This window comes from Hirundo rustica, chromosome 6 (genome assembly GCF_015227805.2).
Source record: "Hirundo rustica isolate bHirRus1 chromosome 6, bHirRus1.pri.v3, whole genome shotgun sequence".
Taxonomy (NCBI): domain Eukaryota; kingdom Metazoa; phylum Chordata; class Aves; order Passeriformes; family Hirundinidae; genus Hirundo; species Hirundo rustica.
In genome coordinates this window covers 39,957,685-39,973,097 of record NC_053455.1, presented here as the reverse complement: position 1 = coordinate 39,973,097, position 15,413 = coordinate 39,957,685, and the positions used below count along the sequence as shown (strand labels likewise).

The 15,413-nt window shown below is 37.2% G+C and overlaps 1 protein-coding gene across 29 annotated transcripts in view; it reads right to left on the bottom strand.

The window, feature by feature from the left end:
* Window positions 1-266: 266 nt before the first annotated feature.
* The window catches only part of MADD (MAP kinase activating death domain), a 72,286-nt gene continuing 57,139 nt past the window's right edge, over window positions 267-15,413 (bottom strand). For 28 of the 29 annotated variants that reach the window (XM_058420992.1, XM_040066955.2, XM_058421002.1 and 25 more), the window contains 5 exons: window positions 14,543-14,615; window positions 13,521-13,627; window positions 8,080-8,149; window positions 3,191-3,237; window positions 267-1,745 (listed from right to left, as the gene is read on the bottom strand). In XM_058420992.1, coding sequence (XP_058276975.1) covers window positions 1,638-1,745; window positions 3,191-3,237; window positions 8,080-8,149; window positions 13,521-13,627; window positions 14,543-14,615 — 405 coding nt within the window. In that variant the 3' untranslated portion in view covers window positions 267-1,637. The remainder of the gene's footprint in view (window positions 1,746-3,190; window positions 3,238-8,079; window positions 8,150-13,520; window positions 13,628-14,542; window positions 14,616-15,413) is intronic. The other variant, XM_058421008.1, reaches the window with a different exon arrangement.

Here is a 15,413-nt window from a genome sequence, read left to right as displayed (position 1 = left end):
TTCAGATGTGTCTGTTTTCCCTATTCATGTTTTTCAAACACTTTTGTTTTAAAGACAAATGACACAGATGTTGCATTAGAAGAAAAAAAAAATAAACAAACAAACCAGATTATTTAAAGTTGCTTATGTGGAAAGAAATTTAGATTGTCCATTCAGAGTCTTCTCTTTTCCACTATTTCATGTGTGTGCGGTGTATTTTGTATATAATTAATTACATTTGTTTTGGAATAACAAACGATAGAAAAGCACAGGAGGATGAAAACTAGTTGCTGGTTGAATGACATTTTATTTTCACATTCAGAGAGCTGTACAGTTTCTATAAATAGATGTGATACTATAATATTTACATCATCCTCACCCATACTAGTATATTCCATTTTAAATGGTAGATACCCTGACCAAGCCAAAACAGGGTTATTTCTGGGTGCATTTAGTCAGAATTCAATGTCAAAACATACACTACATCAGTTCGTATCAGAACAATTTTTCCTGGTATTTTACATGTAACATTATTTTTCTCTAGACAGTCTCACCTTCCAGCATCCTAAGAGCTTTCCAGACAAGTACAATACAATTCAAGAACAAAAACAGGATGCAAAAAAACATTCATATCCAGCCTATTTAAAATAAGGAATGTGATGGATAGTTTTAACTACATGAGTTTCATTATACATAAACACAATATTTTCAAGATCCCTTCATTATACAGGTACAGACTGAAAAAAGGAAAAAAAAAAAAAAGCAATAGTTGAAAAAATCTGGAGACAGAAAGATCCTCTGGGCTTCTGAACATGTTCTGCAGATTTCTGTGCTTCTGCCAGTAATGTTTCCAAGTTTTACACTGCCTTATTAATTTTCTAATCCCTGTGATTAACTGCTTTAGGGAGTGTTTATTTTGATCTCTGAACTCTACCTCTAGGGTAGCTACAAATTTTACCTGAACTCCCATTTGAAAATCCACAGAACCCATGAAGCGTTGAGGTTTTTTACACTATACTGCCTTCGAAGTTTCTCCCTCCACTTGAGAAGCACTCATCTCCACAGGTGGACCAATTAAATAACGAAACTTGAACTGCCACATGATATTTCAAGACTATGACAGCTAAATTGTTCATCTCTACCAAAGGGACTGTAGAACTGAGTGCCAGGAACTCCATGTTGGTAATTAAAAATGAACAACACAGAAGGAAAACAACAAAAAACACGACATTGAAACAACATACAGGACCAGGCTGCTTCCACTGTGCATGTACCAGAGAATCTGAAAGCAGAAGCCTGCAGTTGTAAAGTGATTGAATTGTAACAAGTACCACTAGAACAAAAACAACCAAACTCAAGCTATTAGTCATCTTAACAAAAAAGGATTTCAAAGGAATGTCCAGAGGAAGTCACTCACAGCTGGATGCAGATGCTCAAAACTGTCTGATTAAATGCTCATTTAAAAATTCCATTAAGGATGAATTCAGAAGGAGACTGAACAGGGAAGGCTTAGGTTTTTCAATGGGGAAAGACTTGCAGGGTCATACATAAATAATCAAGTTCTCATAAAAGACAGAAAGTGAGCTCCAGTAACTGCAGTAAAACTGGGAGTGCTGCATATCAGTGTGCTAAAGGGTGGATATTCCCAAGTATCACGATCAACTGGAAACTGGTCGAGGTGGTTTGCTTTTGTTTTCTGCCTCTTTTCCACGAATTGCAGCCACATAAGAGAAGAGACACAGCACGGAGTAGCAGATCTCGTGAGCCTACAAGAATTCAGAAGAAGAGATACTGAAATTCAGATTGTTTTACATAACCCATTGTACATTTGTATTTTCCTGCATGTCTTCCTTCATGGGACAGCTACTCTGGCCGCAGATAAAATCAGGAAAATGTGTCCCCTACCACCTTCGAACTGAGACAGAGAGAGAAGAGCCATATAACAAACTAAAAAATTCTTTTTGGATAAAAACATTAGCTGCTTAACAGTATGATTTTATAATTTTTAAGAACAGTATGCTGCGACAGTATGCTAAGCTAGAAAGTTGGCCAGCTGGCTTCAGAAAAACCATTCTGCATATTTGCTTTTGGTCTGTTCCATGAAATTACAAGATATTTTCTGGGAGGCACTGAAAGAGAGGATTTCACATAGCACTACTCAGTTTTACAATTATTTAACTGATTAACTGTGCTATTTTTTAATCGAAAATCCTCTTTTACCACATGACTGGCAGCACAATTCAGTGAAGGTAAGACTAAGGCTTAACTTCTACACTAGTTCTAATACCAGATGTTCTGATGATCTTAAAAATTCTTGTCCTTTAAACTGACATTTAAAATTTTTGCAAAGGTAATAAGCACAACAACATGTTTTGCTGTATTTCAGTACAAGTGAAAACATTTCCATAAAGTACTTTTTTTCCCATTAAACTGGCTTTTCTTACTAACAGATACAGCTATTTGCTTCTTAAACTACATATGTTCTAAGCACTTTGTTCTAAAACATTTCCAGCTTCTTCAAATAATTTTGCTTTCTCTCCTCTTGAAGGACTGAGTCTCCATGAAATCACCAAATGTGCACACTGCACTTCAGACGTAAATTGAAATTTCAGTTCTGATGCTAATCATTGGCTTCTATTTCTTCCTCATGAGTGCATATAAGCCTGACCATGTGTAAAAGTGTTAAGTATCATTATCAAGTGCTGGTGTTCACAAAAATGTTATAAAAACTGAACATTATACCAGAATAAGAATTCATCTATACAGCAGGAATCAATACTTCTACTGCTCTCTCACAAGACACTGCTCATGAGGAGATGAGAATTTTTTGTAAACTGCTAACAATCATTTTATTTTTAGGAAGTAGTCTCCCTTTCCATCATTCCATGGAGTAAGGGTTGTGTTCTGCACTGTCTTAAAATTAACAGTCCCATCAGCTCTCACTGTGCTACAGTTTGATGCCAACTTGGCTACCTTTCATCTTTATCTGTCTTAAAAAAGAAGACAGTGCTTTCTGCAGTACTGGTGAGTTCCTCTGATTTCATAGGTTCAACAATCACTGAGTTTTGCTATCTCCCTCTAATGCAAATATCATAAAGAGCAGCTGGTGCTTCACTGTAAATCCTGCAGTCTCAATGTAATTCCTTTCCCCACATGAAAGTGTAAAGGTACATCCTCTAGAGAACCACCAGAGGTGGCACAGTAGACTCACCATTGGCGTCTTGTACTTGTGGCTCACCACTTCTTTAGTTTCAGGAACTAAAACCGGACGGGCAAGAGACAAAACAAAAAGTTCAAAAAACGAGAGGCAAATGGGAAAGAAATAGCACAATGTTCCCATGGGAAAGGGAAGGGATGCAGACAGACAGCAGGTGCAGGTACAGGGCACTTCACTAACCCTCACTTCTACATAATTCTACCTCTTTTCATTCACATCATATATTTCCTCGGAAGACACTGGTAATGTCATAATAAATTATGCAAGCTGGCAAAAATTTTCACTGCCTCTGTTTGGAACAGCAGATATTTGATGGCTCTTAAGAGACTGGCTTTTCTCATCTTACTTATTCCTGCTAGACAGTAAAAATAATGAAAAAATAGGCTTAATGACAAAATACACCTAATGCCTACTACAATAAAACATAACCCAAAAATTCCATAGGAATTTGTCACTATATGAATGCCAAAGATTTTACCCTTGAGAGTTTGAACCCTTCTCTGCTGAATGACAGATCTCAAAAGAACTCTTGGACACTGTATAGTAAGATAGTGAAATCCAGAGGGGGAAAAAAGGGAGCTGAGGGAGAAAATTTTCTTAACTGGAAGACTGTTTTCCAGCTCTGTTTCAAGTTTCTCAAGATATTCTTTCTCCTGTATAAGATGTGTGATAGTATTTACTTGACATACTCACTGAAAACATTCATCGTTTTTGAATAAGTTGCCTTAAAAAAAAATGCTGAGTTCAGTGACACGTATTCCTAAAATACCAGGCTGGTTGGTTTATAGAAATCTTTATATAAAAAGAGCACTGATGAAAAAAACCTATTATCCAGAAAAACTGACCTTGTTCTGCTGCACTGCCTCAAACTGATAGAGAGAAAACTGGCATAATATAGCTAAAGGAAATTGGTCTTTTTTTCCTCATTGTAGAATGCATAAAAAAACAAACTGTAACCACCCCATTCGTGTGCAGTGCATCTGAACTGTGCCTTTGGCCTGCACTTGGTCTGCAAATGTTGTGAACAGATACCATGGGAAATCACCAGAAGAGAACAAAGACCACACTAGAACATACAACTGGCAAATTTAAAACATCAGTATCAGGGGAATACCACGACCAACTCTGAGTACTTCCCTTCCAGAATATCTGGAATTTGCCATGAAATTTCTGTGTCACAACAAAAGAATTCAGAAGAAGCAGTACAGAAATTATGCAAAACCAAATCATTCCAGGTTCATAGAGGAAGGATAAATGTTTTATTACATATAGTACTAGTGACAAGAAAAGAAACAGAGGCAGATGAGTTCAGTATGAAGACCCAGGAAAAGTTCACAACAAAACCTATCCATGCAGATGTCACCTCTTCAACTATGATATGACACAGCTGAACGCTGGAGAGGGAGACGGATCACACTCTAAGGGGCCAAGAGCAGGCAGTGCAGACTGGGTTTGAGAAAGTTCTCAAAATATAAACCAGTACCTACTAATTCTTGTCAATGTCATGGTATTGCCATTCTTGAAAATAATCTATTGAAAAGTACAGAATACGATGGTAAAAAGAAACATTTTTGCTTTATTTTCCAACTCTCACTCTCCTTGGTGTTGTCAGTTGAATGAAGGGCTGAGAAACAAGGGAAGTGCACACCCAGGCTGCACTGCCCCAGTGATACCAGAGACTAAAGCTGGGGAGATAAGGAGGTGCACATCCAAGCTACCTTACCCGTTGGCACCAGATGTTCCAAATTAACTCCATGTCACCAGGGGATAAGGGTGGGAGTGAGGCTGGTGCACAGCCAAATAGGGTAGGGCTTTTACAGCTGTGTAAGTCTCACTGCCCACTGGATAACATACAACTGTTCATATACTCTTCAAAAAGCAGGAAGGGAAAGCTGTAAGGACCTTGTGCCACGAGGGAAGGAGAGAAGGGAAGCTGTAAAGTCCTGTGTCATAACTGAGAGCAGGAAGAGAGGGAACAGGAGAGCAGCTAAGCAAGGTACTGTCTCTCCACTTCACAGTAAGTTGCCTTGTCTTTACTTAAAGTACTCCTTCACAGTCCTTCCAATGCAGAGAATTCTCCTGAGAGGACTGAGTTAGGAAGATTAAGAAGAGTGGGTCTGCATTTACAAACACAAAGGTCAAAGCACTACCACTCCAGAATACAAAGAAAAAAGGAAGAAAGGAAAAAAAACTTGCCCACCCACCAAAAAAAGACACCCTCCCCCCCCACAACAAGGAAAAACTCCAAAGAAAAAAAAACAAGCTTTCAAAGATTCAAGCCTCAAACTGAGAAATTAGCACTTTTCTTCTAACATTAGAAGTTATTCCTGATGCTCTTGAACTGAGTGGATGAAGGGAGTAAATTAAGCACCATCCTGCAGCCTTTGGTCCTGTAAATGAAAATATGGTGCTACCACAAAATGAGTTTGGGGAGATCACTTTACCTGCTGGAGAATGAAGGTTTTCATAGCAGCGGCGGTGAAGGGGCCACAAGAAAGCACAAGGACACAGCAGTAACTCAAATTCCAGAGGGAAGAACCTTACATCTCCTCACTTACTTAAGTTCACACTTTCGTTTGTGGGACACAATTCCTGAACTTCTGCATCCTGCTCTGAAACCACAAGTCCAGCTGTGATGCTGCCATCTAAACCCAGCACTAACACAAACAGACCTTTAATTTCCTCCTGTGCTATCATTAATTTGGAACACTCATGCTTGGTAAAATCAAAATCTTGCATTGAAGTACTTCCCACCAGACTGGGGTAAGCACACTTACCAGACTCAGCCTTTCTAAGAGCATCTACTACTTCAATGTGTTACTACTATAATAAATCTGATGGCAAGTTTTACAATGTTTAACACTAAATAACTTCATTCTTAAGAAGTCCAGGCAAGTTTTTGCTGAATGCTTTTACTCTACTACTATCAAACATGTTCATTGAACAGGACAGATTGTCATATCCTCTCACCTTTACAACAATTAAAAAACAGCTCTGAGGTAGACTCTAATCTCAGCATAAGAAGAAAAGTTAGCTACCCTGCCACATCCTGCCTTTTTTTTTTTTTTTTCCTTTCTCTGTATTAGCTGGATGGGCAAACTGTCAATCTCATTTGGTACATCTAAATTGGTTCTTGCCTTTGACCTCTATTTTGTAAGCAAGGATATTTTTAACTCAAGTGGTTTAATTTCTCAGTTTTTGCTTGTAGATTTCAACTCCCAGTTTATTTTTAATTACTTCTTAAATTTACCCTTTTATAAGTTCCATATGACAATTCTAGCTTTTGCAATAGGCCCTTGATTATAAAATCTTTTGTAAAAAAAGAAGAAATACTTTTCCTTACATTTATTACAGACATAATTTAAGGGCTAAATGCTCTGCTACAGAGTCACAAATACAAATTAAGTAGAAATAGCCAAGTCAAACACCATCTTTCTTCTTGTGCTATATAAATAAACTATTAAAATAAGTACTTTGCACTAAAACCTCAAAAATTATCCTAAATTAACTTCTGATCCAAGTAATTTAAGTAAAGATTTCAGAAGCTGAAGCCATTCTTTAAGCTAATTTTATAGCTTCTGAATTCTCATTTTTGTAAAACCCATCAAAAATCTTTCACTGACTTAAGAAATTTCTGAAAGTAATAAAATGAATGATTTTAAAATATGATATCAAAGGAACAGAAACTGAACAGAACTTATGAACATCTAAACTACTAGAAAATGTTCACAGTTTAAATACACAGATTTGATCATATGAACCATGAACAACATTTTCAAAAAATGGGATAAAACTGTTCTCGAATTCAAATCTGAAACAGCTGGGAGATTTATGGTAAACAACAAGCAAACTGCAACGGCCAGAAGGGTCTTATCACTTAGAACTCTGTGTCACCCAAAGGCGACAACACGTTGCCATGGACAAAGACATTAACTTCAGAAATCTCATATTAATAGTCTTCTATAATTCAAGGGAGAATCCCTCAGCCAGAACATTCTGCTCACAGCACCAAAGAACAATGAGAGTCTTGGTAATGGGAGCTGCTGATTCAGATTCCGATTAATGGCCAAAGTACGTATGCTGATCTACTATGGAATGTTGTAAATTTCAGTTTCTATGTTTCATACATACTCCTAAGACCTAAACAAATGTCTCAAGGACAACTGGAAGAATAAACCAAATTGGTTTTGCAGAGAAGTACATGGCCAGAGAGCTGCATCTGAAGCCATTCATATTTTTCAGACCCTAGTTAAGGATATTGTGACTGACACTAACACTGAAGAGTAACCTGAAATTTTGCCCAGCCTCTGGTGTAGGTAGATATGCAATAGAAATATCTGACCAAAATAGCACAAACTATCTGCTCTCCTTAACATTTACTTTTCCACTCATGCTCTAAAGTAAAAATCACAGGATAAATAAAGTACAACCTGACAAAACAGCTTCTGCTCCATTCAACAAAAATCAAACTACACCTAGAGCAAAAAGAAAGCTTTGCAATTAACAGTAATTCTTTGTAATGAAAGCATGGTGTGTTGAGAAAGTTCAGCTTTAAATCCTGCTTTAAAAATGTGGTTTCTCAGATGAAAAAGAAACATACCAAATAAAATTCACACACACATCCACACCCGGGTTTTGTTACTTCAGAAGACTCAGGACCTTTTCTCCATCTAATAATAAAAAGCTCCTAGTCACAAATCTTAATATAATAAAAATTAATGTGCAAATTTTTATGTGAAGTCACCCATCTCTCAGGCAACTCCTTATATGCAACCTACATTCTCTCTCATCTTTGAAATTGCATTGCAACTCTGAATCTGAAGACTGGAAATTTGAGTTACTGCCATGTGAGTACAGACCTAATATCAAAATAATGTAATTACCAAATTCCTCCAGGACAAAGACTCCTCGCACAGTATTGCACTTTTTAATGTGATTCAGCTCTATGAAAACCTACAAAAACAGGAGGAAAAGTAACATAAAATTAGTCGGGTTTGTAGGTTTTTTTAAACCAAAAATCAAAATTAAACAAAAACATCATCACGACAGATGCAACCTGAAGTTTTATAGCATACACTACCAGTTCATTTACAGTTTAATATATAAATAAAGGGTGAAATAAATATTCAGGAGACAAACTTGCCACAATGCTAGAAATCAACAAAAAACTTAAAAGTGCTAAGAAGCGAAGACAGCAGAAGATGAAGTACCTTCCGCTCCTTGCAGGAGGAGAAAGCATGGAAGAGAAACGAAGGAGTTAGTAACTCTGACATATCCAACATTGCTACCCCTTCAGGCACTCAAATGAGTTATTGCAAAAAGAATACCAACACACCTGAAATACAGCAAAAGAGGGGGACGAGAATAAAGCTGGCTCCCAAATTTGGCACTATTTGTAGCCTCTGATCCATCCCAGGTAGTTTCTGCCCCTCCATGCATCCTCCTCCAGCAGAGAGGGCAGGTAAGGGGCACTGTACTTCCCACCCTGATACTGATCCTCCCAACCTACCAAGTAGTCAAATTGAATCCAATGAGGAACCACTAACCTTTCTTCTCCCTGATGGTTCTGCCACATAAGATTTTACTAGAGCTTATGACATGTAATCTTCAGAGTTACTCTTAGAACCATCTCCTTTTAACAGTCAGTACCAGTTTTCTGCTATGAGAAGGATGGGAGAGTTTGGATCCTTCTCTATGGATTGCTCACTTCACATATGGCTCTGCCAGCTGAGCAACTCATTCAGAAAACAAACCTGCCTAAAAGTCATGTCTTACATACATGAACCCCAAAAGACAAAAGCAGTCAAACTACATGACGAGGTTTTTCAGTCCAGAATGTAGACGCCAAGCTTGCACGAGTAAACAAGTCCTTTTGCATAACAAGTTTGTTCAACATCCGATCTACTTGAAGATACAAAACAGCCCCTTCTTCTGTGCACATCTCCAGAAGGGTCAAAGTCAGTACACAGACATAAGAAGCTGAAGCAATTGCTACAAGGACTCTAATCCATATCCCAGTTTCTAGTAGACTTGCTTTTCAAGGCAAGAGGAACACTAAGAGTAACACTGCCCTAATACTTGGAGTGTCTGTCAAACACCGTAGAGAGGTCCTTACAAAACTGTATTACAATAGTGTGGTTTGATACTTTGAGTGTCTACACCTTTCAGACACCATGATCACAGGACCTTTTTTTGAAATGGTACTGGAGAAATTTCATTGTCTTGGAAAGAAGAGAAAGGAAAACTGCAACCCTCTTGAATCCCATATTAGCAGCACCAATGTAGTCATGCATTATATGCTATGCATGAAAGACAAAGGATGTCAACACTAGAAATTGTTGTGGGGTTTTTTGAAGAGACTTATCTGTATCAAGAGAGATCAGTAAATGCACATACATCTGAGATAAGACATGCTGATTTTCAAGTCAAAGGAATTTTATTGTTATTTTTATTGTCAGAGAACTAACCAACAGACCTGAGATTTTTTTTTTTTTTTTTTGCTCAACATAAAAACATAAAACTTCCACTTACTTAACCAAAAATCTTGCTTTCTGCTTATGTTCAGGCACTCAAGGGAAAGGAGACTTAATCCCATCTTTTTTTTGTTTGCCTGTTTTCATTCATGTTCTGTATCAGTTTACTCAGTCAAAAAGATTTTATTTTTTGAGGTATTCTTACAGAATAAACAAATCAAGAACAGAATACTTCATTTACTGCCCTTAGTTCTGTTTTTCTGTAATCTTTTCTGTGAAAAGTTTTTGCTAATAGTCTGAAGTAGAAAAATTCATCAACTCAGTGGAAGAGCTCAGGCAAAGCACTGGCCATTTTATATGGGAAGAGCAAAAGTGTCTGAGAGACGACTGCCCCAGGTGCTCACGATACAAGTTAATGTTATGGAGTGCTGCATTTCCACAAGACCTATGAGCAAGATGAAAATTTATCGAGTCTGTCACAATTACAATCCATTTTCAGAAGATATGAGTAAAAGGGCAATTTCTTACTATATTGTTTAAGGGATAGAGACACTCTTCTCTCACTCCATTAGAAAACACGCATAAAGGAAATAGCAGTTACTTACCCTAGGGAAACTGTGGTTCCTCAAGACAGAGCATTCAGTGTGGATCCTACTGTAGATGGACATGTGCCTTATGCATGTTATTAAGCTTCCATCTATTTTTGACACAGATGAATTCATAATGGGCACAGGCTACTGAGTCCCAATATTACATCAGAGTTTGTAGATGTGAACTCAGAATTACCTGCCGATGCCACAGGTATACTTGATTCCTCCCTATCCTAAAGAACAACCTTTGACCTGCTAGGCACAGACAGACTTCAACATTTTTAATTCTTAAACTTTCATGTGCTGCAGCATGGTGAGACAATCTGTGAACACTAAAGACCACTCTCACACGTCAATAACAGGTTGTACCACCATGCATCTGAGACATTTCCTAAGGAATTCACAAGAGGGTGGGAAAACCAAGAGCTACAAACCAAGAGCCTTCAAAAACTGCTTCACAACAGCAAGCTTCACACTGAAGCAGTATGTTCAGTCTTCTCAGGTGGACTCCATTTATATTTATCTTTTCAAAAGTGGAAACCTCTCTTCCTAGGTTCTAGATTAATTCTGTGATGTCCAATCAAGCAGAGCAATAAAAATCCCTTGTACTAGTAAGCCACGATAATGAAAAGAATACTTGGAAAGACAGCCAAGACCAAGGCTTTCATATTAAGGAAGGAGAGGAAGATGAAGCGAAAGCTTGGCCTGATAAGATCCTGTAGGCTTTTGTTGGTCAGTATCGCCATTCAAACTCAACAGAAATAGAAAATGCCATTTTCAACACCGAAAAACGGCTGTGGGATCCTGGTTTTAATGATGCTTATATAAATATTCTGAAATCAACTGCTTTAGGGAGCAATTCACACAATGTATACAGGAATTGAAAAGAAAATATCATCCAGAATAGCCAACCTTTTATTAAAATAGTCTGGTTAACGTGTGTCAGAATAAGAATGTCAAAATCCTTTAGCTCCAACGATTATGAAACTGGAGGGGATTTTTTTTTTTTTTTTTTTTTTGGCACAGTGCAACTAGTAGGACTCCTTTATGTAACTGCTACAGTTGTCCATTCTAGAGAAACCCTCAAATGACACACGTTTGATATCTGTCTAGACACTTTGCTTTGAGATGGAAAACAAGGATGTATCTCTTAGATCCCCTAAATGGTACTAAATGCTCTGGTCAGCTGGCAATATAATCTAACAGACCAAGAATTAAACATGTTGAATAAATGCAGTGTATTTTCCAGAACTTCACTTGTTTCAATATCCATCTTAAGTAATGGCAACTCATCTGGCTACAGCTTGATTAGAAAGGTGATGAAGAGAAGGAATAATCCTTCAGGTGAGGGAGATTGCTGGCATAAGTCCTCGGTCTGACCTGTACAGACCCTTTTCCAGAAAAAAAAAAATAGGAATCTTCATGACAGACAACAAATTAGAACACTATTCTCTTTAAGGAAGGATATGATAAAGCTGGTATTCTATCAGTTCTGGTAGTAGCACAGGTCTCAGTATCTGTTGTGCAAAATTAAAGTAATGCTCCAGACTAAAAATTAATACAAGGTTTCCCCTAAGGTTTCTTTCTTAATGTCATTACAGTCTTTTAGAGAGAGAGGAAAAAAAAAAAAAAAAAAAAAAGGCTTGAATCTGGAGTTTTTCTTTTTGCACAGATATATGTGTGCTCACTATGTGCTTAACACTGAGCATGTTTATGTTGTGAAGATGCCTGTTACACTTAAAAACCATGCTGCTGCTGATGTGGCTATCTCTTCATACACCTTTTCTCACTGCAAATGTGAATGTGCCTGCCTTTAGTTTATGAAACTAGTTTTAGTTTTAGTCATCTCCATAGGGATGAGCAGTTTGAGCAGAACTTTTTTGACTTCTGGGCGAAGTAGCAAACAGAACATTCCTATTGTGTGTCCTTACCTTAGGACAAAGTAATTTCTATTATATTCATCTATAAAAATACCAAACTGTTGCTTTGAGACCCGGGTTTAATTTTCTGAAAAAATTTTTATTTTTCAAGAACTATGAAAATTCATTCTGTACAACCAACAACTTCCTCTTACAGTTCTTTGTATTTCAGCATACCCAATGAAAAGATAAAATCTGTAACTTAGTCAAGTAGAGTATTCCATCACAGAGCAGATCTGAAACTCTACAGCAGGTTCGACATAATCCAGGTTCTACGCTTGTAAGAGACTGCAAGGAAACTGAGGGAGGTTCACAACTCCTCAGTTTTTATTCTGGCACACAGGAACTCAAAGTGGCACATGGTGCTGCTGTGACCTTGGGAGAACTATTAAAAATTCTGAGCATGTGTGTTTGAGATGCACGTGGACTTCCAGTGGGATCTACACTGATGTATGCTCAAAGAATAACAAAGCTTGTGTGGGGAGAAAAGTCTAGTCAGGAGGAAAAGGAATAAACACTCCACACAGAAATGACAGAAGCTTTTCTTTCTCTCTCTCTCTCTCTCACACACATACACACACTCTCCCTTCTCCCCTAAAAATTGATTCTACTGTCTAGCATAGCATGCATTTAAGATATGCAAAACAAAAAAAACATAAAGCAAAATAAAAAACAAGGATCAAAGGAAGCAACAGAAACAACATCCAGAGAAAGGAAGAAATGATAATTCTACTTGTGTTTCCTCTATGCCCACAATATCTGCTATTTGGAAGGAAAAAAGAATCAGTATTTTTTTCTTGTTTTTGTGAATTACATCAAGAGCCACTTTCCTATTTTATTTTCATACAAACTTCTACAGATAATTTCTAAAATTTTAAAATACATTAGACCAAATATAATGCAGAATGTTGCTTTCTGTACCTGCAATATTCAAACACTGTATATTTAAGGCTGACTGCTTATGCAATGAGGATTTGTTCATTGTGTGATGCATTATAGCAGCTTAGATTATTATTGATCACTTTTTCTGTCCCTTAATACAGGCTAACATTTGTTTTGTGCTTAGGCAATTCAGACCACAAGAAACAATAAGCTGAAAGAGGCATCAACATCTTTCTTTAACAGATTATAGTTTTCCTGAGGATTTTTAATTTCAGTGTGTTTTTACATATATATATATATATTGATATATGTTTGTGGGCTTGCATGTAAATATATCTAAGTTTTTTTACCCACATCAAGCTAACCCCTCTCCTTATTGATACTCTGGGAAGAGGAAACACCGATACAGGCGTGCTGCAAAAAGCTTCATGCTCAGTCTTCTCACAGATTTCCCTCATACCTGACTGTGCATAAATTTCAGGTTAATTCCTTCCAGTGTGACCTGAAGAAGACCTCCTTCACCGGTTTTCATATCCTGCACAGGGAACTCGCCACCCAACTCAGGGCCTGCGATGTTAATAAAGAAAAAAAAACATCAAACCCAAAACAAAAACGAAAAACCAAAACAAAAATCCAGAGAGAGAGAGAGAGAGAGAGAGAGAGAGAAAATGCAGAAAACAGTCAGCCAAGTCATGGTAAGTGGAAGGGGAATATAAAATAGTAAAAACATCATTCCTATTGATGTGCATAGCAAAAGGACAATATTAAGAATAATAGAGACCATTTCAGTGAGTCCACTCACTAATGACAGCTTTCTGAGAAGCACTAGAATTTTAAGTATTGTAATAAATTTCACTCTGGTTACATGAAGTAACATCAGTGTCAGTTCATCCTGTATTTATTAGGGTATTGTTTGTTTGCTTTAAATGCCACATGTCATTTCTGCATAGTGAGACCCTGCAATCACATAATACCACAGAGAGCAGAGTCTTTAGTACAGATACATAAGCAGCATGAAGGAGGCTTCTATTTGTGAGCTGTATTACATGGTATTGTTTTAAGCAATTAAAATGTCAAAATGTGACTAAAATAATAATTTAATATAGGCTATTAAGATGTGAATAATCTAGACATTTTCTAGTTTCTTTTGCAATATTCAGCTCAGCTAAAAAGTGCATTCTTAAAATGATTTTTGAAAAATTATCGTTTTTGCAGAACCACTGAGCTCTGGGGAATGGCTTTTCACACAATTCAAACACTTTTCTAATACATTTTTAATACCAAATTATTACCCAATTCTTAAAATACCTTTCAAATACACTCTTGCTAAAGACAACAATCTGCTACTTGCACATGGATGCACAGTTACCCCAAGATTTCCAAGTAAAAGGAGATTATGTTCAAAGGAGTTATTAATTAAAAAATATATATTGCTGATTGTACACAAAACAACAAATGTTCCCAACATGTAAAATCTTGTACCTGGTTTAATGCTTTGCTGCCTTGCTGCTGCTCTCTCCATACTGTCTTTTACACAGTAGTACAGCTCCCGACACTAACAGATTTAAAAAGAGTAATACAATGTTATTTCTCCAAATTACTACGGGAGGGAAAAGAACAGCAAGATTCTAAGATTCTACAAAAGCAACAAGCCTCATGTGGTGCCCAATGACCAAAAGCCTATTCAAGTTCCAGTACACCTAATTACTAGTTAGTATTTATATTTGTTTTACAGGATGATAGAGAAACTATTTCATAGCATTTAACCACAGAAGCTACTGAACAGTTCATGCCTTGGCACATTCTAACCGAGCCTACGCATTTTCTTACTGTAGAAAAAGCATCAAAATAATCCCTCCCTTTCTTTCAGCTTCCAGCAATCAATATTTCATAGTCATGCACATAATACCTATTTTTTTGTTACTCATATCAGTTTCCTTATGGCATATTCTTCTCTTCTCCTTCCTTCATATCTGAGAATAAGCCATAATGTCAGAGCTAAATTTTAGTAAATTTTCTATCCATAGCCTAAGATACAGGACACAGAGAAGGCTGAACTACTCTATACTATAGAAAGGAACAAAATTGATGGATGGACAAAGTCAAAAGAGTTGAGATCAATGGCTCAACATCCAAGTGGAAATCAGTGAAAAGTTGGTTGTCACTGCTGGGTCCAATGCTGTTTAACACCTTTCCCAGTGACATGGACAGTGGGACTAACGGAAGGTGTCCCATGGCAGTGGAGGGTTGAAAGTAGGTGATCTTAAAGGTCCCCTCCAACCCAAGCCATTCTCTGATTCTAAGATTAAAAATTACACAATTAACTCCTAGGTTTTGCTCATCAATAGTCTGT